The following is a 24071-nucleotide window of genomic DNA, read 5'->3' on the forward strand; positions in this document are numbered from 1 at the left end:
TTTTTTTTTTTTTTTTTTTTTTTTTTTTTTTTTGCCAAAAAGTTTTAGAATGAATGTATATATCTCAGGCTAGATGTTCTGGATTGTTTTATACCAGTTTGATACAAACTAGAGTCATTTGAGAGATGGAAACCCCAATCTAAAAAATAACTCCCAAGATTTGGCTGTAGGGGCCAAGTGTGGTGGCACATGCAATACCTTTAATCCCAATAGTAATTAATCTGCCTCAAGGATAATTCTGCCTCCAAGAGGCAGAGGCAGGCCTATCTCTGTGCCATCCTGGTCTACAAAGAGAGTCCAGGATAGCCAAGGCTGCATACAGAAACCCTGTGTCAAAAATAAACAAACAAACAAAACCATATATATATATATGGCTGGGCTGGAAAGATGGCTCAGAGGTTGAGAACACTGTCTGCTCTTCCAGAGGTCCTGAGTTCAATTTCCAGCAACCACATGGTGGCTCACAAGCATCTATAGTGAGATCTGGCACCCTCTTCTGGTGTGAAAGCATACATGCAGATATTGTATACATAATAAATAAATAATTTTTTAAAAATAAAGGAATAAATCTTTTAAGATTTATCTATCTATCTATCTATCTATCTATCTATCTATCTATCTATCTATCTATCTTAGGTAGATGGACGCTTTATCTGCATGTACACCTGCATCCCAGAAGAGGGCATCTGATCCCAGTATAGATGGTTGTGAGCCACCATGTGGTTGCTGGGAATTGAACTCTGGACCTCTGGAAGACTAGATAGTGCTCTTAAATGCTGAGCCATCCCTCCAGCCCCAATAAATCCTTTTTTTTTTTTTTTTTTTTTTTTAATTAGGCCATAGGCAAGCCCATAGGGTATTTTCTTAATTAGTGATCAGTGTGAGAGCCCAGTCTGTTGTGGGTGAGGCTATCCCTGGGCTGGTGATCCTGCGTTCTGTAAGAAGGCAGGCTGAACAGTCCATGTGAAGCAGGCCAGTGAGCAGCATCCCTCCATGGCTTTTGTATCAGCCCTGGCCTCCAGGTTCCTGCCCTGTTTAAGTTCCTGTCCTGACTTCTTTCAATGATGGACTACGATACAGAAATGTAAGCCAAGTAAACCCTTTCATCTTCAAGTTGCTTTTGATTGTGGCTTTTTGCAACAGCGATAGTAACCCTAAGAGGTATGGTGGCAAATGCCTCTATTCCCAATACTTGGGAGGCACAGCCAGGTTGATCTCTAGGAGTTCAAGGCTAGCCAGGGTTACATAGTGAGACCATATCTCAGATAATTAAATAGATAAAATAACAAATGGAGCACAACCTGTCACCCTTGCTTTGCGCTTTTTTGTTGTCCTTATACAATCTAAAGTCTTTCTCGTTCCTTTATCTTACCTCTGGCCTTTACTCTGGCCTTTCCTTATTCCAACCCTGATGCTTTTGGTCTCCAAAGGTGTCAGCATTCACATGTGTAGGTACACATGGGCACTTGAAAATCAAATGAACCTTAGAAAAGAATAAGAACGGCAACCAAGGGCTGGAGAGATAGATGGCTCGGTGGCTAAGAGGACTTGTTGCTCTTGCAGAGAAGCTGAGTTTGGTTCCCAGCATGCATGTGGTGGCTCACAACCATCTATAGTTCTGGTTCCATGGCATCTTCTGGCCTCTGTGGACACCACCAAGCACACACATAGTGCAGGTACGTCCACAGGCTAAACACATACAATAAACTAACCCTGAACAAACAAGTGGTTCAGTTCATATTATACAGTGGCCCCATGGGTTTGTTTTCAGCGCCAGGGACATACGGGACAAAGCTTTACCACTGAAACCTGGTAAACTTTTCTTGCCTCTCATTCCGTTACTCTCAGTTACGAGACCCCGTGTGGGATCTCACCCACAGTTATCCATAGCTTAAGAAGCCATGGTAGATCACCTAATTTGGAAAGCAAACGACAACATTCAAGACCACACATCCAACCACTGTACAAATTAATACTGTAGAACAGCCAGATATAGAGGACTCCATCAGGAAGACCCCAGTTCAAATCTCCAGAACACACAGAAGCTGGGCATGGGCACAGCCTGCAACTTGCAACTCTAGTGTGGTATGGAGGAGGCAGGAGGATACCTGAGGCTGGCTGGCTGCCAGCCTTGCTCCAGCTCCAGCAAGAGACCCCCATCTCCCGGGAATAAGACTTCTGCACAGACTCATGCCTTCATGTCCACCTGCACGTACATGTACATATGCCACACTAATTAATTAAAGAAGAAAGGCCAGGATAGAGAAAGGCCCTGATTTGAAATAAAGGGTGGGGCTGGAGAGATGCTTCAGTGGTTAAGAGTACTGGCTGCTCTCCTAGACGACCTGGGTTCAATTCCCAGCACCTACATGCCAGCTCACAACTGTTTTAACTCCAGTTCTAGAGGATCTGGCACCCTCATACAGACATACATGCAGGCAAAACACCAATGAACACAAAAAATAAATCTTAAAAAAAAAGGAAATGATGGTATTATATATTAGAGAAAATGCTGCATGGAAAATATTTGGCTAATATAGATTGGCAAGCAATGAGCAAAGGGTGGATTACCATTGTGGGAAACAGCCAGGAACCCGGGAGCAGGAACTGAAGCCGAGATCATGGAGGCACGATGCTTCCTAGCTTAGTCTTCATGGCTTGCTCTGTTTATTTCTTTTTATGACCCAGAAGGTAAGTGGGCCGCTCCACATCAATCATTAATGAAGAAAATGTCCCACGGGGTTGCCAGTAGGCATTTTCTCTGTTGAGGTTTTTTCTTTCCAGATGACCCAGCCTGTGACAGGTTGGCAGAAAATCTAATCAGCACATAAGCAACCGCCACTGATGGTGTTTCTGTTTTTGTTTTTTGAGACAGGGTTTCTCTGTGTAGCCCTGGCTGTACAAGAATTCACTCTGTAGACCAGGCTGGCCTCCAGCTCATAGAGATCCGCCTGCCTCTGCCTCAAGTGCTGGGATTACAGGTGTGGGCCACCACTGCCAGGCAACCGCTCACATTTTTATTCTTTGTTATCTCCATGTTTAAGTTTGAAAAGAGTTTTCTAGGGCTGGAGAGATGGCTCAAAGATTAAGAGCACTGACCGTTCTTCCTAAATGTCCTGAGTTCAGTTCCCAGCAACCACATGGTGGCTCACAACCATCTGCAGTGAGATCTGGTCCCCCTTCTGGTGTGCAGGCAGAACACTGTATATATAATAAATAAAAAATCTTAAAGAAAAAAAAGAAAAGAGTTTTCTAGTAAATGCTGTCTTGTTTTATTGAGGAAACTTAGGCCCAGGGGGGTTAATACCACTTCTTTATCTGATTCCTTAGAAGCAATGTAGTAATAGAGCTGATTTTCAAAACAGTTCTGTCCTAATTGAAAGTCTATATTCTCCCCATTCTGTCACAATCTCCAGAGGAAACACTGTATACCATTTCGGTGTTACACAATTTGTGAGTTGCATGCACTCCATGAAGGTTTGTTGGTGACTAAGAAAGTTCTCATAAGTTCTCATCACTCTCTTTTTTCTTCCCATCCAGGCCTTTCTGCAGCGGTCAAACCTCCTCACAGATCTCAGTACTTTCTGCCATGATCACAGCTACGATGCCCTGGTGGCCATGACTATCTTTTTCAATACTGACAATGAGCCAGTACGGCAATTGGCTGTTTTCTGTCCACACGTAGCACTTCGAATGACAGTGAGTCTCCATCGTGTCAACCCGAGGGTCAATGGCCTGAGTGTGCCTTTGTGTATCTCTGCTGTAGGGCCTTGCCTTGAGTTGTATGTGGTTTAAATTTTTATTTGCTTTTGTGTGTTTATGTATCCATGTGAGAATGTGCACGTGTGTGTGTGTGTGTGTGTGTGTGTGTGTGTGTGTAGGCCAGAAGAGGGTGTTCAGTTCCTTGGAGCTAGAGTGACAAGTGTTCGTTAGCCATGCAGTACAGATGCTGGGATCTTGTGCGCGTGCGTGCATTCATGGAGCTCAGAGGCCAGCTTGCAGGAATCAGTTCACTTCTTCTACAGTTGTAGGTCCTGGGGCTCAAACACAGGCAGTCAGCCTGGGCAGCAAGTCCCCTTATCTGTTGGCCCTATTTTTGTTCTGAAACAGGATCTTACACAGTAGCCCAGGCTGCACCCAGGCCACCTGCTTTTTGTTCATGCTTTCTACAAGGGAATAGTCTTAGTCATACAGTTACTGAGAAAAGTGTTTCTGAAGATTAGAGACAACAATTTACGCTGACAAGGAGCTTGAGGCAAACTCTGGTGAGAAGGAAATACCCACCTGTAGCTAAAGCTTGCTCTCATGGGTCATACTGACTGAGGCTCCTGTTCCCAGGATGTAGGAACTATGGCCTGCTCTACTTAATAGTGGTGAATCTATCAGAGAACCCTAAGAGCTATTGCCAGGCATGGCCGCACACACTTCTAATTCTAACAGTAGGTAGCAGAGGCAAGAGGATAGCCCACCAGTTTGAGGCCAGCCAGGTCTATATAGTCGGACCCTAAAATAAATCTCTGTAGTCTTGACAATTTATGGACAGGAGAGAAGACGGGGTGTAGCTCAGGGTTGGAGACACCAGCCCCTAAACACACGGTAGGAATCTTTTCAACTGTGCAGCACACGGGGTCCATCTGGATACTGCACGCCAGAGAAGGGCTCAGCACTGACCCAGCCTCTTTCCTGGCCTTCCTTTTGTTTTCTCTGTTGGTTACTGATTCAAAATGACTCAAGACTCTGGGTTGCTTGTACTGTGAGCGTGCTCAGGACAGCCCAGCCAGAAGTCCTTTGCACTCAGGAAAGGTATGTCTGCCCTTAGCTGCTGCTTCCTCTTTATCTCCCTCTCTGGTGAGGGGTAGCTGGCGCTATGGAGAGAAGTGGGTTTTATATGGACATGTTTTTCTGTGTGGCCCCTGCCTGCCTTTTGAGCTAAGCCAGAGGACCTGAGTCATGGTGAGAGTCGCTACTGCACAGTCTGCCGTGATCATTAGTGTGAAGTGCACTTTGAGGCAGATTTGGTGTTCGGAACATGGAGCTCTTACCGACCATGTTAACGAGAAGGTGCCTAGGCTGTCAGAAAGGACCCTTCCCCCTCCGGAACTTAGTCCCGCCTCGGCCGCCCTATCTGATGACTAACTGCCTAGCCCACGCTCTCTGTGCTGGGAGATAGGACCCTTTTGCAGTCAGCTCTGCCCTTTCTTTCCTCCTGTTAGTAGTAGTATACTACTACTAACTTTTAGAACACTACTCTAGTGACAGTCCTGGGTTCAAATGTCAGTTTCATCTTGTACAAACTGTGACCTAATCTACTGGTCACGCTGGTGCACACCTTAAATTCCAGCACTCCGGAGGCAGAGGCTGGTGGATCTCTTGAGTTTGAGGAAAGCCTGGCCTACAGAGTGAGTTTCAGGACAGCCAGGGTTACCTAGAGAAACCCTCAAAAAAAGAAAAAACATGTTAAGAGAGGTTAAGAGCACTGGCTGCGCTTCCGCAGGACCTGGGTTCAATTCCCAGTCCCCAAATGGCAGCTCACAACTGTCTGTAATTCCAGTTCCAGGGGATCTGACATCCTCACACAGATGCAGGCAAAACACCGATACACGTAAAATAAAAATAAATCATTAAGTCAAGAACGGTAGTGGACAACTGTTATCCGAGCACTCTGGGAGGCAGAGGCAGGTGGATCTTTGTGAGTTTGAGGCCAGCCTGGTCTACAAGGTGAGTCAAGGACAGCCAGGGCTTACACAGAGAAACCCAGTCTCAAAAAAATCATAAACAAACAAACATTTTAAAAAGAAAGGAAGGAAAACGGAGCTAATCTATGCAAGCCTCAGTTACCCTAACCATATGTGAGTTTAGTAGCTGTACCAATAGAAAGAGCTATTTGTAAACATCCAGATTGGCAGCCTGCTTGGCCTATCCCCCATCCTTGGTTTGTTCGGTCTTAGTCCTCCGATCTCTACTTGAGTGCTAGTCCTGTCCTACCTAAAGAAAAAGTTCAAGACCTTGAGCACCAGTATACACATGGAACCCACATTATCTCAAGTGACAGCGGTCCTGGGTCCTGTTTGAGATTCTTCCATCATCCATGTGATTTCATTCAAGAAAACCTCCATGCACTTTGATTTCTTTGTTAATGAAACAAAATGTCATCCAAATAAATGTTCCAGCCATGCAGGGTGTCTTATACTTGTAATATCAGCACATGGGAAGCTGAGGCAGGGGAATTCCAGTGCACTAAAGGCCAGCCTGAGCTCCCAAGTAAGTGTCAAAAAAAGGAGGTGGGGAAATGGTATAGAGATGTAAATCATCTGCAGCGTGTTCTCTGAATGTTTGAAGCCCTCAGTTTGATCCCAAACACCTCAAAAACTGGCCATGGTGGCACAGGGTAACCTCAGCACTCAGAAGGCAGAGGGGATGAAACTCTGTGGGTTCTAGGCCAACCAGGTACTTAGTGAGACCCTGTCTCACCTAATAAGCAAGCAAGCAAAACACTTTTGCCCCTGTTATAAGCCTCAGCTCTCTGCTGTGCCGCATTGCACATCATCTCCTGTCCTGTCTTCTGTAGGTCTGTGGAGCCCTGGAACAGTGCGCCTCCCCACCCCTGAAGCTGACCCCCATGCCAAGCATCTCTCCCAACCTCCAATCCTATCTTCAAGGCAACACCCAGGTCTCTCGAAAGAAACTTCTGCCTGTGCTCCAAGAAGCCCTGTCAGCATATTTTGACTCGATGAAGATGCCTGGAGGGCAGCCTGAGGTGGCAGGCATGTCCAGGGAGCAGGCAGACAAGGAACTGGATGGGGCAGGCAACTCTGTGATATCTGGACTGAGTCAAGATGAAGAAGACCCTCCGCTGCCACCCACGCCCATGAACAGCTTGGTGGACGAGTGCCCTCTGAATGAGCTGCCAAAGCTCTCTGCTGAGGCCATCTTTGAGAAGTGCAGTCAGATCTCACTGTCTCAGTGTGCCAGAGTCTCCCCGTCAAATAAGTGACCGCTGGAAGAGGGTGGGGAGGTGAGGAGGAGGCAGTTGGCCTGCCTCAAATGCATGTTTTGAGATGTTTGACTATTTCAGCAACCGTGTCTCTTGCTCCAGGGTCTGGTGTGCTGTTCTCATAAAACTGGGAGGGAACCAAAAGCAGCTGCTGTAAGAATGGCTTTCTGCCTCCTCTCTCCCGTCTCTGCCAGACAAGTTTTATTTAATTTTATTATTTAATCTGCACTGATTTTTTTCTATTCTGTTTGGGAAGGTACAGTGTGATGCTGTCCCTGTCCTAGCCAAGCAGGACTAAAGGAATGTAGACTCCATCTGTGTGTCCTCAGAGGATGGTGGACTGCCAGGATCTGTCATGAAACCAATTTTACTGCCTGTCTCCATGCACTACTTCACCTTTTTACTTTCTTTTTGAGACAGAGACTGATGTAGCCCTAGGCTGGCCTTGAACTCTGTGTGTATCTGAGGCTAGTCTTAAACTCCTAATCCTCCTGAGTGCTGAAATTGTAGTCATGTACTATCATACTTGGCTAGTCTCTTGTCTTGAACAGATGTCCCAACTTTCTATTTCTTTGGCTCCTTCTGTCCCAGAGTCACAGGAAGCCAGAAGAGATCCTAAGGATCTAGGGTTCTTGAGATCTCCTGGCACCCAGGATGGCTGTAAGATCTCATTTTTGCCAAAAGGGTAGAAATTGGCTGAGCCTGTGCTGTAGTGGGTCTGGTGAGTTCAAGAAAGCATAGGGTGTCTTCTGGTGAGACACCTCCACATCTGTAAATGAGGGTTAGGAGTAGATGTTCCATGGTATTCTGTGACCTGCCTCTTCCTGCCATCCTCTCTCTCCTCTGCTTTGTTGTATTTTTCTTTTTGTCTTTCCCGGGAGTGCTTGGGGTCACTTGATTGTTTTGTGTTTATGTGTGATTGTACCAAGGGACTTAGCCTTATGCAGCATGTACAGGGTGTAATCGTGACCCAGCGGCAAGCTCTCTCCCAGTGTAGTCTGCATGTGTAGACTTTCCCTGTCTCCCCCCCTTTTCACCAAGCCGTTTCCCCGATCTTACCCCATATAAGTTGCAAGCAGTATGGCCAAACAGTAGGGTAGGGTGTGTGGTGGTTTGGGGCAGTCTGACCACTTTAGGGTCCATCTGTAGCCATTGGGAATGTGAACTATTGGTGCAGTCACTGAGCCCAAAGGGACTGTGTTCTGTGACTTTGGTACTTTGTTTTGCATTTTGTTTCATATTAAATACTTTCTTCTGATTTGAGGTCTTGCCTCTTTTTATCAGTATAATCGGGCCTTCCCTCTGCTAATCCTGCCCCTCCCACAGGCTCATCTCTGGCCCTCCTCCTTGGACCTTGTTAACTTGGCTATGAGCTGGCTTCAGTCACTTCAGCCTTTCCTTAATTCCCATTCCCACTCTGACTGAGTTAGGTTTTTTTTCCTCTCTTTCTTTCCTTCCTTCCTTCTTCCTTCCTTATTTCCTTCCTTTCTTTTTCTTTCTTTCTCTTTCCTTCCTTCTTCCTTTTCTTTCTCTTTCTTCTTTTTTTTTTGAGACAGTCTCCCAAGCTGCCCTAGCTTATATGTAGCTGAGGCTAACCTCTCATGCACGGCAGTCCTCCTGCACAAGCCTCTCCCATGATAGAATTGCATACATGAGCTTCCCTGGCTTGTCTCCTCTGTTTTCCTTATGCTGGAAAAGTAGACCCAAGACAGACTTAAAACCAAAATAGTTTCTAGCTTTACCTGTATGTGTGTGGTTCTGGGATTGTACCCAGGGACTCATGCATGTTAGGCAGGTGACCTGCCACTGACCATCTTTATCTCTAGCTCATTTTTAACTTTCTTATTTCTCCCCTGAGACCGGCTTCCTTTGTCCTTGGCCATCCCAGGACTTACTCTGTAGGACAGATTGGCCTCGAACTCAGAGAATTCTCAATACTGGGATTAAAAGCATGTACCACCACTGCCAGGCTCCATTTTTAACTTTTTACTGCATGATGGGCTAAGTTGCCCAGGCTGGCTTTGAACTTGCAACCTTGCCTCAGCATCTTGAGAAGCCGAGGTTACAGGCCCTCACCAGGACCAGCTTTTAAAAGTAGCTACTGGGGCGGTAAGATGATGTGGGCAGAGTCTCCCAGTGCCAAGATAACCAAAAATCATTTTTAAGGGCTGGAGAGATGGCTCAGGGGTTAAGAGCACTGGCTGCTCTTGCAGAGGACCCAGGTTCAATTCTCAGAACCACAGGGCTCTCAAGTATCTGTAGCTCCAGTCCCAGGAGCTCTAACACTCTAACACTCTCTTCTGCCCTCTAGGGGCATCAGCCGTGCCCCTGGTGCACAGGCAGATGTTCAGGCAGTCCCCTCATGCACATACACATTTTTAAAGAAACGTTAAGCTCCCAGGGCTAGAGAGATGACTCAGTTAAAAGTGCTCTCTCCTCAGTCCTGGAGATGAGTTCAGATCCCAGCACCCATGTAACAAGGTGGCAACCCTACAAAGGCCTGTACCTCTCCCCGCCCAGCTCCAGGCAGAGTAGAGACAGGAAAATTGCTGATGCTTGTTGGATTCCAGCCTAGCCAATGCAAGAGCCAGGATCCACGTTTAGGGAGAAACCGTGTCTCAAAAAAACCGGCAAAGTGATAAAGGGGTACACCTCTCCTGGCCGCCTCGCACACGCATGTGTACGCAAGCCTACGCGCATCCTCACGCACTCTAAAAATAAAAATGGTACTCTAAAAATAAATAAAGCCTAGCTCCCGGTAGAACCAAGGCGGAAGGATAACCCACCTATTCCACATCAGGCTGTTCTGATATGAGACAATCTGAAAAATAAAGGCTTGGCAGCTGGCTCATTGGGCTAAGACACTTATCCAAGCAAAAGGACCCAAGTTCGGATCCCCAGGACACACAAAGGCTGGACAGGTGTAGCATCTGCCTGTAATCCCATAATCCCGCCACTCAGGAGGAATAGTCAGGGGACTCCATAGAGTTAAACTGGCCAGCTGAAATCAGTGAGCTCTGGTCTCAGTTGAGAGACCCTGCCTCCGTAAATAGAGGAACATACCCAATGCCAGCTTCAGGCTTCTGCAGGAATTCACACATACTGACATAAAATTATCACTAACCCTTTAAAAGGGCAAAACAAAGGGCTTCCCGGTTATAAAGAATCCGAAATGGAGAACAAATTGCCACCCTTACTCTTCACCTGAAAGCCCGCCCCCACACAAGAGGCTGGGCTTTTGGGCAAACCTGCTCCTTGGGAGGGGAGGTGGCAAAACCTGTTTGAAGATGAGGTTACCTCCCTTCCACACCTCCTGCTTCCTCAGAGGCAGGAGCAACAGCTGAGACAGAAAAGGAAAGAGCGTTGGGGGCTGGGACCACAGCCTCCTAGTCTGCTTAAGGGCCCAAAGAACACAGGACAACCTGTGAAGATGGGGACTATGCAAGAAACGGGGAAAAAGACATTAGAAGGAGGGTAAGTAAGGCCTTGGCCTGATTGGAGCTGGAGAGGGCGTTTCCCACCACCCAGGCCTTACCCGGTTCCTCAAAGAAGAGCCTGGAAAGGCATTTGCAGAGAAGGAGCAGGGTCGTTTGGGGCAGAAATTAATACAGTGTGGAACCAAATCCACAGTTTAAGGAAAAGTTCCTGTCTTATGTCTGACGAGCCGTCTTTTTTTATCTAACTCCTCTAGAATAGCCATTAGGAAAGCTGGCTCAGAAATGAAATTAGACCCTGGTTCTGCTTCTCAGTGAATGAATCCCTCCTTCCTGCCTCTGTCCAGCCACCTGTGTCCCATTTCCCCAGCACAACAGAGGACAGGCAGGGCTGACCAGGTGCCATCTGCTACTGCCTTGCCCAGGGTTAACCAGGCAGGTCTGTCTGGGTTCCAGCCAGTTGTTCTGTGCGATGCCTTTCAGTCCTACACAGTAGGTGAAGCCACTACCACAGAGGCAAATGACCAGCCTGCTGGTCCACCCACTCTGCCCCACTCAGCAGCAGGTGATCTCTCTCTAGATGAGTGCCCCGGCAGCATGTTCTCCATGCCAGGGTTTGCCATCTTCTGTCTGGGTCCCTCAGGCTACTGTCTAGGGTATCTCATTGATCGACTTTTCTTCTGTGGTGCTGACCATCAGGGCTGAGGAGAAGGCAGGAGCCCCAGAGCCAGGAGCAGCCCTGAGACTTGGAGAGCTGGAGCTGAAGGAAGAATGGCAAGATGAAGAGTTTCCTAGGTGAGGCTGAGAGCCATTTGCCCTCCCTGTCCTCTGGCTCTTCCAGAGGACCCAGGTTTGAGTCTCAGAAGGCACATGGAGCCTTACAACCATCCTTTGCTCCCAGGGGATCTAGCACCTCCTCCTGGGCTCCAAGGGCACCAGGCACCCATGTGGTGCACAAATAAACATGTAGGCAAAACACACCCGTAGACACGAAACAAAAACTTTGGGGGAAAGTGGCAAGAGGAGAAAACATTTACAGTGGAGAGGGAAGCTGAGAGCTGGCACCAGGCTGGGGTGTCTGAGCTTCTGTTCAATCCCTCCCCTCCAGATTGCTTCCTGAGGATCCTGGTCCGTCTGGAGATCCTGAAGACCCTCAGAGAGATGCACAGGCAGGTAGGGAAAGGAAAATGGAAAGACCTCTGGTTTTAGTCCACCTCTGGGGCTGGCTTACAGCAAGGGTCTCATTGTAGCTTCTGTCTCTTTGTAGCCCTCTTTCTCCCTTTTCATTTGCCCTGTGTGACTTCCCTTTCTCAGAAGTCATGGTATTTTCAAGTTAAAAATTAAATGTTGGGGCTGGAGAGAGATGGCACACTGGTTAAGAGCACTGGCTGCTCTTCCAGAGGACCTTGGTTTGATTTCCACCACCCACAAGGTGGCTCACAGCCGTCCTTAACTCCAGTCCCAGGAGACCTTACACCCCCTTTGGGGCTGTGAGAAGAGCAGGCACACATGTGGCACATAGACAGACATGCACAAGAAATAACTGGACACACAGAAAGAAACAAGCAAAGGTGTGGTGATGCTCACCTTTAATCTCAGGGCTTGGGAGGCAGAGGCAGGGGCATCTCTGTGAGCTTGAGGCCAGACTCATGTAGCCCAGGCTGGTCTGTGACTTGATATGTGGTCAAGAACTAGAACTTAGGATTTCTTGCCCGTCTTTTGTAGTGTGGGGATTGCAGGCATATGCCTCCATTCCATACAGGGATCTCAAATCACCATCAGCTCACAAGTTTTTCCATGTGTGTACTCTCCTTGTCTTCCAAGCACAGGTACCCCCAGCACTCTGGCCCTGTGTGGCCAGCGCCCTATGCGGAAGCGTCTTTCTGCCCCAGAACTGCAGCTGAGCCTGACTCCGGGAACAGGAGACAATGGAGCCTCCCCCACCCACTCTGCGTCTTCCTCTTCTAACGGCAGCTTGGACCTGGAGGTGGATGAGTTGGAGACACCCTCGGACTCTGAGCAGCTGGACAGCGGACATGAATTTGAATGGGAAGGTGGGAGCAGACCCCAGGGCAGGGCTGGTGGAAGTGGGCGGAAATTCAGCTGAGGGTGGATGGATGGGCTGTTGGGATGATAAGGGGGGGCCGCAGTATTGGCTCAGTGGTTAAGAGCACTGGTTGATCTTCCAGAGGACCTGGGTTTGGTTTCCAACACCCACTTGGCAACTATCTGTAGCTCCAGGCCCAGGGGATCTGATGCCCTCTTCTGACCTTCAAGGCCACCGGGCATCCATGTGCTGCCCATACATACGTGTAAAATAATAAATAAATCTAAAAAAGTAAAGAAAAGAGATGATGAAGTAGTAGCTAAGGGGCCAGATAGAAACATGGGTTGCCTCAGAGAGGAAAGGAACAGCTCCCAGAGTGGAAAGGAGACCAGCCAAAGACTAGGAGGAGAAGTGTATTAAGAAAAAGATGGAAGGGCTGGAGAAGTGGCTCAGCAGTTAACACTGATTGCTTTTCTAGAGGACATGGATTCAATCCCCAGCACCCACATACAGGCTCATAGCTACCTGTATCTCCAGGTCCAGGAGATCCAACACCTGCTGGCCTCCACAGGCACTAGACACACACGTGGTGCTCAGACACACATTCAAGAAAACACTTACACACATAAAATAGTAATTAAGAAAAAAGAAGAAGAATAATAACAGAAGATCAAAGCTTCATATGGTGGTTCAAGCCTTTAATCACAGCATTTAGGGGGCAGGGGCAAGTGGATCTCTGAGTCTGAGGCCAGTCTGGGATACGTTGTGAGACCTTGTCTCAAAAATAAACAAAAGAGCAAACAAACAAGAGAAAAATATAGAGGTTAAAAAAGAAAAAAAGAGCCAGGCGGTGGCAGCACACACCCTTAATCCCAGCACTCAGAAGGCAGAGGCAGGGGAATCTCTGTGAGTTCAAGGCCAGCCTGGTCTGCAGGGTGAGTTCCAGAACAGCCAGGCTATAACACATAGAAACTGTGTCTTGAAAAACCATTTTAAAAATGAAAGAAAAAAATTCGTGAATTGGCTGTTCCATGCTGCCCTGAGCCAGGGCTGTTACTGCTGTTGTGTTTGGGATAGGGAGTCTCTTGTAAGCCAAGCTGGTCTCAAACTCAAGATTCTTCTTGTCTTGGCCTCCCAAGGGCTGGGACTACAGCCACATGCCGCCTGACAGGCCTGAGATCAATAAGGACAAAAAGCTGGGGGCAGAGGCAAGGGAGGGATGGAGGCACGTCTGTGAACTGGTCAGTGCTAAGGTGGGAAGATTGCTAGGAGTCTGAGGACACTCTAGGCTACTGAAGGGGCTACAGCGTGAGCCCTTGTCTCCAAGTGAACTTAACGAACAATACAAGCACGGTTCCACCCTTAGAAAATAAATACCTATAAATAATGCAGCCGACGGTCGGGCTGTCCGTGTGTGGATGTTGAGAAGATTCTAAGTAGAAGACGGAATGTTAAGGGTCATGTTTATTGGGGTTGGGGAAGGCATGTTCTAGGCAGATGTAGCTATCCAGGCAATAGCACGGTGCACTGGGGAGTTCAAAGCACAAAGCCTGACTACTTACATATGAAGGGCTGTGTAGCATGAAATTAATATCATATAGGAATAATAGGAGAAAAGGATAGGTTATTGAATCTGCTCTTCAACTATAGAATTATTGTTATTGCTATATGACATTCCTGTAGGGCCCGGAGGCAGAGGAAGGGTGTCAGAAGATAGTGCTGGGTTAAACAGGCAGAGTTCTATCCTGGTGGCCCCTGTTGCTAGGCTACGAGGTACAGACTTTTGTAAGCTGCACAATGAGGAATAACACAAAGGTTTTAATCATGGGGTGTCTGGTCACATTTAGTGACTGTAGCCTGACTACAGCGTGGGCAGATACCTCTGTTGGCAAAGTCCTTGCCATGCAAACATGAGGGCCAGTTACATCGCCACAGCCCATGTTTTAAAAGGCCAGAGCCAAATCCCAGCACTCACTCAGGAGAGACATAGGCAGATCTCTGTGAGCTTCAGAACAACAAACAGCATGGTCTGCATTTTGAGTCCCAAGACAGCCAGGGTTAAACAGAGACACAGTGTCTCCAAAACACTAAACACGCACAGACACACACACAAGACAAAACGAAACAAAAACACTAATAATTACTCAAGAAAACTCTAGCTCTTGATACATAGTGAGTTTGAGGCCAGCCTAGGCTACAGAGTGAGTTCCAGGACAACCAAGGCTACAGAGTAAGACCCTGACTCAAAAAGAAAAAAGAAAGAAATAAGGGCACGTGACTTGGATGCTTATTATGACACACTTGTCATTCAGCTACTGGAGAGTCTGGAGTGGGAGGACTGAAAGATCAATACCAAAATGAAATTGAACTGAGACTTTATCTCAGCAAAAAGAGGTGTGAGGATGTAGTTTAATTGACTGGGTGCTGCTCGCCCAGTATGCATGAAGTCCTTAGTAGAACCTGGGCATGGCTGTACACGCATGAGATCCCAGGGGTTGGGAGATACGACAGACAGAAATCCAAGGTCATCCTTAGTTACATAGTGACTTGAAGACCAGTCTAGACAACTACACACACACACACACACACACACACACACACACACACACACACACACACACACGAAGGAGAGAGGGAGGGAGCAAGTGATGGGGAAAAGGAGAGAGAGAGAGACCCAGAGAACCCTAAGGGAAAGGGTAAGTTAGGGAGTGGCAGAAGAGACACACGAGTTGAGCTGGACAAGCTGAGAGCCAGTGAAAATACTGAAACATGAGAGGTTAAAAGCAGTAAATTCCCGGAGATGTGTAGTGGACACCTGTAACGCTGGCGCTCAAGAGGCTGGGGCAGAACAGTTGTGAGTTGGAGGCCAGTCTGAGCCACACAGCGAGACCTTCTCTCAAAAACCCAAATGTACAAACAGTTGGAGTAAACTATTGATCCAAGGGAATTACAAGAACCCCGCCTTCTTGATTTTTCCCTCCTGTGTGCTTTAGATGATTTGCCTCGGGCAGAGGGCCTGGGGGCCAGTGAGGCAGCAGAAAGGCTGGGCCGGGGTTGTGTATGGGATGTGGCTGGAGAAGATGGTCATCGCTGGAGAGTGTTCCGAACAGGACAGCGAGAGCAGCGGGTGGACATGACCATCATTGAGCCCTATAAGAAAGTGCTGTCTCATGGAGGTAAGAAAAAAGACAATATAAGGATGAAAACTATGGCACTGTGGGTAAAGGTGATTGACATGCATGTGAGGCAACCTGAATTTGATCCCAGAATCCATGGAGAGGTGTGAGGAGAGACCCAATTCCAGAGAAGTTGTCCTCTGACCCCCACATAGACCCATATGTGCACATACACAGTAATAGTACATGAAAACCACAGCTATGGTGACATTTGTGCTCGGGAGATGGCTCAGCAGGTCAGAGCACTGTAACTCCAGTTCCAGGGGATCTCACAACTTCTGGTTCCCACAGTACATACATACACACACAGGCAGAACACTTATCTACAAAATAAAACAATCACCAAAAATAACTGACAGCTTGGCTCACATGCTTTAGCTTAGCATCCTTCCTGTGACTTCCAAAGACCCTCACAATCCCTCCCCTTAAACAGAAGTACTGTCTATTTACAGATTTGCAGCTGAGTCAGTTTTTCTCATATTGGTCCTCAGGTTATCACGGTGATGGCCTTAATGCTGTCATCCTCTTTGCTTCCTGCTATCTACCCCGAAGCAGCATCCCCAACTACACCTATGTCATGGAACACCTGTTCAGGTGAGGTGGAAACCTGAAGGGGAAGGTGGAAAAGACTCCTGTCCAGAATCAGTAGCTGACTGGAGGATGCTCTCTATACGCCTGTTCCCGCGCTCCTGAAACACCCAGCCTATACCTTTCCCAATGTTGTCCCCTAGGTATATGGTGGGGACGTTGGAACTGCTGGTAGCTGAAAATTATCTGCTTGTTCACTTGAATGGAGGCACAAGCAGGGCCCAAGTGCCACCTCTCGCCTGGATACGCCAGTGTTATCGTACCCTGGATAGGAGGTGAGACCCCAGGACAGGAGGGCCCCAACTCTCTACCATCTCTTTTCCATTTTTCTATTTTTTTCTTTTGGTTGATACTTTGTGTATTTCTTGTTATTTTCGTTTTTCTTTTCTGAGGACTGCTTGCTATAGCTCAGGCTGTCCTCGAATTCAAGGTTTTCTTGCCCAGCCTCTTGAGTACTGGGATCACTGGCCTGAGGCACCATGCCCAATGTTCTTCTTTCCTTTGTCCTTCTACATCCCTTTAAAAGTGTCTCCTGTTGTAGCCTGTGCTGTCAGGGACACCCAGCCCTCATGACTCACTAGCTACATTTTGGACAGGTCCCTTCGCTTTCCTGTCCCGTCTCCTTGTAAATCCACACAGCGTGTTGCCTGATGCATGGGGTCACTCTCCTTTATCCCAGTCTTGCCACTCTCCACATCTCCACTGTTTTCTCTTCCTTCATTCCTGATATGTAAGTCACCCATGGTACTTTTTGTTTTGTTTTTTTCCCCAGTCAGGGTTTCTCTGTGTAGCCTTGGCTGTCCTGGACTCACTTTGTAGACTAGACTGGTCTTGAACTCACAGAGATCAAGCTGCCACTACCTTTCCAATTGCTGGGACTACAGGCGTGTGCCACTGTGCTGGCTCCACTCATGTTTCTCTTTTTCTCCTTTGTTTCCTCATCATATAGTCCAGGCTGGCCTTGCACGATCTCTGTAGCTAACCATAACCTTGAACTCCTGCTCTTCCTGCCTCTCTACGGCCCCCAGTGCTTACATTACAGGTATTACCTCCATGCCTGGCCTGTCCCAACTCACCCTTGCTTAATTATCTTTCTTCCTGCACCTTTTCCGTTTTTTCCTCCTTGCTGATTTTTCCACCTTGCTGATTTTTTTTTTCTCACTTAAGAGCTATGTTGTTTCTTGTTTGGGGGAAGGCTGTGTTTTATTTCATGTAGGGGCTCACGTAGCCCCAGTTGGCTTTGGAATCTCAGTGTAGCCCTGGTTTGCCTCTTGCCTCTGCTGGGGTCACAGGCTCCCTAACACCTGGCCTCCACTTGTAGCCTGGGCTACACAGTTGGAAGAGATGGAGAAGTTTGCAAAAGGAATCCCTGTAGGGTGGAGGGAAATGAGTTGCGAAGACTGAGGTACTGTTAAAGGAACATGTCCCTAAACATGGAGTATAGAGGGCAGAATAAATTGGGAAGAATTTAAGACATGGTGATTTGGCACAGCTGCCAGAGAAATTTGGAAATGAGAAAGACACCAAAGAGCCTGCAGCATAGAAGGTTGCCCACCTGTGCCTAAGGGCAGAGGTGGGACAGGGGACATGTGAGCATGTTGGGTTCTTTCTCAGGCTTCGGAAAAACCTTCGAGCCCTGGTGGTCGTTCACGCTACGTGGTATGTGAAGGCCTTCCTGGCCCTGGTTCGGCCCTTCATCAGGTACTAACTCAAGGCATAAGGATACCCTTTCTCTATTTTCACTGCCGAGGCGGTCTGATCCTGCCCTCTTTCTAGCCTTGCCATTCTGTTTGCTACATTTCTTTCTATGAGATCCTCCAGGATCAGTCTCCCAATATTAAACATAATTTACTCTCTCTTCAGTTCCAAGTTCACACGAAAGATCCGGTTTCTGGACAGCCTTGGGGAGCTGGCCCAGCTCATCAGCCTAGATCAAGTCCACATACCTGAAGTGGTCAGACAGTAAGTCCTGCACCCAAGGATGCTAGTTTGGGATGGAATGTCTAAAGCCAATCCTGTTTCTTAATGTCTCTGGGGAGATACAGAGAACTAAGACACACAAGCCCTGTTTCTGGTTGTTTCCATGGGAAAATTAAGGACAGTATTATATTTGGCACATGAAGGGGGCCAGTGAGATGAGTCAGTGGGTAAAAGTACTCACTCCCAAGCTTGGCGACTTGAGTTCAAGCTCTAGAACCTACACGGTGGAATAAATTCATGGCATGCATGTGTTCCCATTCATAAAAAAATGTAGACACAGCTTAAAGGACAAGTGAAAAATGTTCTGCAAGAGACACTGAGGTGGGGTGGGGGGCACTGAGGAACAATCCCAGCACAGAAGAGCTGTATCAGTGTAGCCTGACAAATTATCAAGGGCTTAAGCCAGCAGGGAAGAGAGAATATCCAGTGGGAATATGTTAGCAAACAGATGATGGGAGATGACTCAAGCACTCAGTTTTCTAGCTCCTCCAGTTCACCTTGCCTCTCTCTCCCAACCCTCTGTAGGCTGGACCAGGATCTCCATGGCTCGAAGGGTACCTAACACCAAACTGGGCAAAGATCACAGTCGGTCTGCGCACCAGAGCTCCAGTTCCACTGGACCCTCACTTCTCAATGTGATACCCTCTTCTGGACACTGCCTTTAAGCTGGGATTTGAGCGTGGGAACCCCGTATGTGGGGTGGCTTGCATTTGGGCTGTCCAAAAAGAAGGCTGAGTGTGGCGTTGGAAGGTCAGAGCTCTGGGTTTTAATTCTCCTTTAGCTATAAAATGTGCGTCTCATTTTTCTTCTCTGTAATCAAAACCGCTGGGATCCTTCGCATCTTAGCTATCTTAGCAGCCTTGGAGGGGAGGTGGATGAAAGGTCAAGGGCTTAACCAACAGCCACAGCCAGCCTGTCTGCTGGGAGGCCAGGAGCCAGCTTGCAAAATCTTGAAGAGCCAACCCCTTCTTAGTCGTCTGCTGCCTGTGATCTGGGAGGGACTGTTGTCATAACCTGTGTTTTCACCCTCGTTAGCAAATTCAGGCCTGTGGACTTTAATAAACTGTGGTGAGAGATTTAAGTCTGCTCAAGTCTGCCCCCCGCCCCCCAAGCCCTTACATCACAATCTGCCTTTCGGTTCTGGCACAGAATTCTTGCTTTCCAGGGTTCCTTGAGATTTTTAGCTCAGCCCCTTGGGCTGCTGGCCCTGCGCGGAAGAGCACTTAGGGGAGGGGCGAGGCACGTGCCTCGGAGCTCCCTCCGGGTCTGTTCAAACGACCTCGAGACCTGGCGGGTTGTCGGAACGCGGAAGGGAGGGAGAGGAGGTAGGAGCTTGGGCCTCCCAGTCCCATGGTCCCCGCCGCCTGCATGCTGCTCTGGGCCCTGCTGCTAAGTCTGGGGCTCCGGGCGGCGGGGGCCCAAGACCAGACGTCAAACCCGACCGCCACCCCGACAGGGATGCAGCGGATCAGCTTACGCTTCGGGGGCCCAGCCCGCAGCCTCCGGAGCACAAGCCCCACCGCCCGGACTTATATACCCCGGAAGGTGAAGGCAAATCTGGAGGATGAAAACGATGCCCTGGTCATTGCCGACAGCTTGGCCGGCCCGGCAGCCGCTGAGCTCCTGTCCACTGTGTCAAGCATTAGCCGGTCGTCACTGGCCAACTCCAATTTCAATAACGATGGCTCCTTGGAAGAGGGGGCGTTGGTTGATACCAAAAAACCCACCAATCCTGGAATTTTCTCTTCGACCTCCAGTACTATGGAAAGTTCCAGCACCACCGGGAGGTTTGTAGCCAATAGCCAGGAGCGAGACATTAGAATAACCCACGATCTGTCGACCCTCACTTCAAAGCCTACTCTGGACCTGAATTCCGAGTCCACCCTGCACCAGTGGTCGACACCTGGGTCCACCCCGACCCCGTGGCCAAAGGCCTCACCCACAGCCATGCCACCTCCTGAGGATCTGCGGCTGATGCTGATGCCCTGGGGCCCATGGCACTGCCACTGTAAGTCAGGCACCATGAGCAGGAGCCGGGCTGGGAAGCTGCGTGGCCTTTCAGGGCACCTCCGGGTTGGAGCGCTGAGCGAACTCCGCACAGAGCACAAGCCTTGCACCTACGAGGAATGTGGGACTTGCAACAAGCAACGGGAGGAGTGCCCTCTGGACTCAGATCTCTGCCCTGACGACGGCTGCAGCTCTCGGTCCAGCCGCCCCACGTCTCCTCTGGCTTCCGGCCACCTGAGACGCAGACCCATCCTCCCTCTCACTAGCCCCAGCCCAGCTCTTGCCTTTTGGAAAAGTGTCAGGAATGGCCTGGAGGATATCTGGAACAGCCTTTCTTCAGTGTTCACAGAGATGCAACCAGTAAGTTGTCCTGCTGTTGAGCCAGGGCCTCTCTCGATCATCTAAAAAGTCCTGATGTCCCAAATCCTGTCGCTAACACAGTGTACTTGAATGAGCTGTGACTGAGGTACCCGGTTGGGTCATAACCTGCACTGGTCAGTCTTGGCCCATTTTTGTGTTTTGTTTGGTGCCTATCGGGTACACATGCACACGCCACTGGGGCCTGAGCGTGGTAAGCAGTGTTCTGCTAAACTGCATTGACAGCCTGCTTAGCCCACTTTTTTTTTTTTTTTATTTTGAGATCAAGTCTCACTATGTTATCTAGACTAGTCTATAATTCCTGGGCTGAGGCGATTCTTCCGACACCTCAACCTTCCGTACAGTGGGAGGCTCAGCTACCTATTTCTTGAGACAGTTTCTGGTTTGAGGCAGAGTCTCTTTATTTAGCCCTGGCTGTCCTAGAACTCACTGCATAGACCAGGCTGGCCTTGAACTCAAACAGATCAGATCCTTCTGCCCCTGCTGGGTTCAAGTTTTCTTTTTACATCCGTGTGCATGTTTGTTGTGTATGCGCTTGTGGAGGTCACGGGACAACTTGTGGGAGCTAGTTCCTTCATCCCAACATGTGGTTTCCAGAGGTCAAACTCAGGCTGTCAGGCTTAGAGCCATCACACAAGCTAGGAAAGAGTCCCCTGTAGCTCAGGCCGGCCTTGAGATCACTGTGTAGCCAAGGATGCCATTCCTTCTACAGGAGGGTAACAGCGTGCAGCACCATGCCTTGACACTTGCTGAACAAATCCTGGCTATTTAGCTGTCTTACTGGTCATCACATTATTATTGACCAAGTAAGACTTCTTTCCCTTTTTGTTTCTTTTTGAGAGTTTTGATAGGTAGTCCTGTCTGATTGTTCACAATTTTCCTACCATACTTGACTAAATGCATAGACAATGGACACGAAATATATTAACCAAATAATGATCAAGAAAGTTTAAAAAATGTGTTAGGTTGGGTTTTTGTCTTTTTAAACTTCCGTATGTCTGTGCAGCTGGTGGCCACGGAAGCCACAAAAGAGTTGGATCTCCTGGAACTGTTGTTACGGATAGTTGTGAGCTGCCATGTGGATGCTGGAAATTGAGCCCAGGTCCTTTGGAAGAGCAGCTGGTGCTCTTAACTGAGGAGCCATCTCTCCACTCTGATTAATACAGTGACTTAATGCTGGGCAACAGCGACAGCCAACATCTGAGGCCATTCTCGGATCTGTCCTCACCTTACAGGGTGTTTTCCTGTTTACGGATGAAGAGACAGGTTTCCAAGCTAGTAGGGCTGGGGTGCAGTTCTGTGGCCTCCCTAGCACAAGCACAAGGCCCTCAGTTCAATCCCCATCACCGAAGGAAGAAAACAGGGACAGGGCCACACAACTGAAACCAGGGTTTCCACCAGTACCCATGTTCCCAAAGGACTGTCCCTTTGGGACTCTACCCAGCAACTTAAAATTTCACAAAGAAGCCAGGAGTGGTAGTATACACCTTTAGTCCCAGCACTTGGGAGGCAAAGACAGGCTGATCTGCGAGTTCAAGGCCAGCCTGGTCTATATAAGTTCTTCCAGGCCAACCAGAGTTACATAATGAGACCCTGTCTCTAACAAGCAAGCAAACAAAGTTTTACTATAGGTTCAGACTGACTGGATAAAGTGGTCTCATTTGCTAGGGATGAGTGATGGGTGTGGGAGGAAGAAAATAAAGGGTGACTTAACTGGTTTCTATTTTTGTTTTCCTCCTTGAGAGTCCAGTTCTATTTTTAATATAAAAATAAAGCACCTGGGGGCTGGAGAGTTCTGTAGCTCGGCTAGCAGAGTGCTTGCCTCGTAGGTACAGGTTGAGCCTCAGCACCACAAACTGGTCATGGTGGTGGATTGGTAGGTGGAGGCAAGACAGCTCAGTGGTTCAAAGCACGTACTGCTCTTCTAAAGGACAGACACACCAGGCACTCACAGCCACCTGGGTAATTCCTACTTGAGGGGGATCCCACCCCAGAACTGTGGGCACCTGCCCTTGAGTGCCCATGCAGACAGAAGTTCCAGGTCAGGTCAGGAGGGTGACTCTGCAAGTAAGAGGATCAGGCAGCAGGGCATGGTGGCCCACTTCTGTGATCCCAGCATTCCAGGAGGCAGGAGCAGGCAGATCTCTGAGAATTTCAGGGCAGCCTGGTCTACAAAGTAAGTCTAAGACAGACAAGGCTACAACAGAGAAACCCTGTCTCAAAAGGGGGGTGGGGAGCTGGCCTCTGGGTCTACTGTATGGGCCCCATTCCCACAAAATCTTTTTTTTTTTTGAGAGAGAGAGGGTGTATGTGGCTTTGGCTGGGCTGGAACTCAGAAAGTAGACCAGGCTGGTCTCAAGCCCCAAGTGCTAGGATTAAAGCCATGTGTTACCAAGTCTGATCAGCTCAGAATAAACCTTAGCAACAACAACCCAAAAATATTTTGGTCATTCTCCGCTACACAGTTCAAGGGCAACCTAGGCTACATGAGACCCTGTTTTAAAACACTAAACAAAATAAATGAAGAAACATAAAGAGGAAAAGCAGAGGTGGGGAGAGGGCCCAATGGATAAAAAGCTTGCCCTGTAACCACGAGAAAAGTTCGATCCCCAGGCACCTCCAGAAGTCATGCACGTGTGACCAGCTCAGTGAGGCCTCATTTCAGTAAGCAGAGTGATCAAGGAGACAACAGATGTCGACTCCTGGCACACTCAAGAACATGCAAGGACATACGTGTGTGCACACGTAGCTGCCGCGCGCGTGCACGCGCGCACACACACACACACACACACACACAGACACTAATCCAAACCAGTAGGGTTGAGGAAATGGTTTGCAGCAGGGTAAAGCAAGGAATGGAATGTAGAAGGATTATAATCTCTCCTTTTATTTTCTTGCCTTCCCCAGATAGAAAGAACCCAGAGGTAATGGCCACTTCACCCTAAGAGATGATGTCTATGCCGTAACCTACCTTTTCAACCCCAGCACCCACTATATATTTTTAATACAGAGAGAGAAAAAAAAAAACCTACAAAATGCATACTTTGGTCTCGTTTTTCTTTTTGGTGGAGCCCAAGGCTCCATCCGCAGCACTGGTTTGTGTCTTTACAGAGGGCTCAGGGACTTCAGAGGCAGCAGCCTCTAGCTTGCTCCTCTACTCCGTCTTCCTAGATAAAATGTTCACACTGCTCATTTCTAGTACTGTTTTAAAGCAAAACATATAGCCGGGTGCAGTGGCCCACGCCTGTAATCCCAGCACTCTGGGAGGCAGAGGCAGGCGGACCCCTGTGAGCTCGAGGCCAGGCTGGTCTACAAATCTTGTTCAGGACAGCCAAGGCTACAGAGAGAAACCCTGTCTCAAAATCCAAAACCAAAACATGGCTGGGCAGCGGTGACGCACACCTTTAATTCCGGTACTTTTTAGTTCAAGGCCAGCCTTGTTCTAAGAACTAGTTCTCAGCCAGCCA

General features: G+C 48.4%; 3 protein-coding genes across 5 annotated transcripts in view; all 3 read left to right on the forward strand.

Annotated features, from left to right (window-relative positions):
* Window positions 1–8257, forward strand: part of Prune1 (prune exopolyphosphatase 1) — a 29385-nt gene extending 21128 nt beyond the window's left edge. For all 3 annotated transcript variants that reach the window (XM_055603665.1, XM_055603664.1, XM_055603666.1), the window contains 2 exons: window positions 3541–3699; window positions 6569–8257. In XM_055603665.1, the coding sequence (XP_055459640.1) occupies window positions 3541–3699; window positions 6569–6994 (585 nt within the window). In that variant the 3' untranslated portion in view covers window positions 6995–8257. The remainder of the gene's footprint in view (window positions 1–3540; window positions 3700–6568) is intronic.
* Window positions 8258–10424: 2167 nt separating this feature from the next.
* Bnipl (BCL2 interacting protein like) lies at window positions 10425–18823 on the forward strand. The gene is made up of 10 exons (XM_055603847.1): window positions 10425–10468; window positions 11128–11223; window positions 11537–11601; window positions 12258–12482; window positions 15469–15651; window positions 16143–16245; window positions 16383–16514; window positions 17854–17940; window positions 18103–18201; window positions 18745–18823. Exons 1-10 carry the CDS (start codon window positions 10425–10427, stop codon window positions 18779–18781), a joined length of 1071 nt encoding a protein of 356 aa, XP_055459822.1. The 3' UTR covers window positions 18782–18823.
* Window positions 18824–19529: 706 nt separating this feature from the next.
* On the forward strand, window positions 19530–23843 carry CUNH1orf56 (chromosome unknown C1orf56 homolog). Its single transcript, XM_055603824.1, has 2 exons — window positions 19530–20586; window positions 23512–23843. The coding sequence occupies exons 1-2, from the start codon at window positions 19570–19572 to the stop codon at window positions 23530–23532; spliced, it is 1038 nt and encodes a 345-aa protein (XP_055459799.1). The 5' UTR covers window positions 19530–19569; the 3' UTR covers window positions 23533–23843.
* The last annotated feature ends 228 nt before the right edge of the window (window positions 23844–24071 follow it).

Source organism: Psammomys obesus, unplaced genomic scaffold, assembly GCF_907164565.1.
Source record: "Psammomys obesus unplaced genomic scaffold, mPsaObe1.curated_primary_1811, whole genome shotgun sequence".
NCBI lineage: Eukaryota > Metazoa > Chordata > Mammalia > Rodentia > Muridae > Psammomys > Psammomys obesus.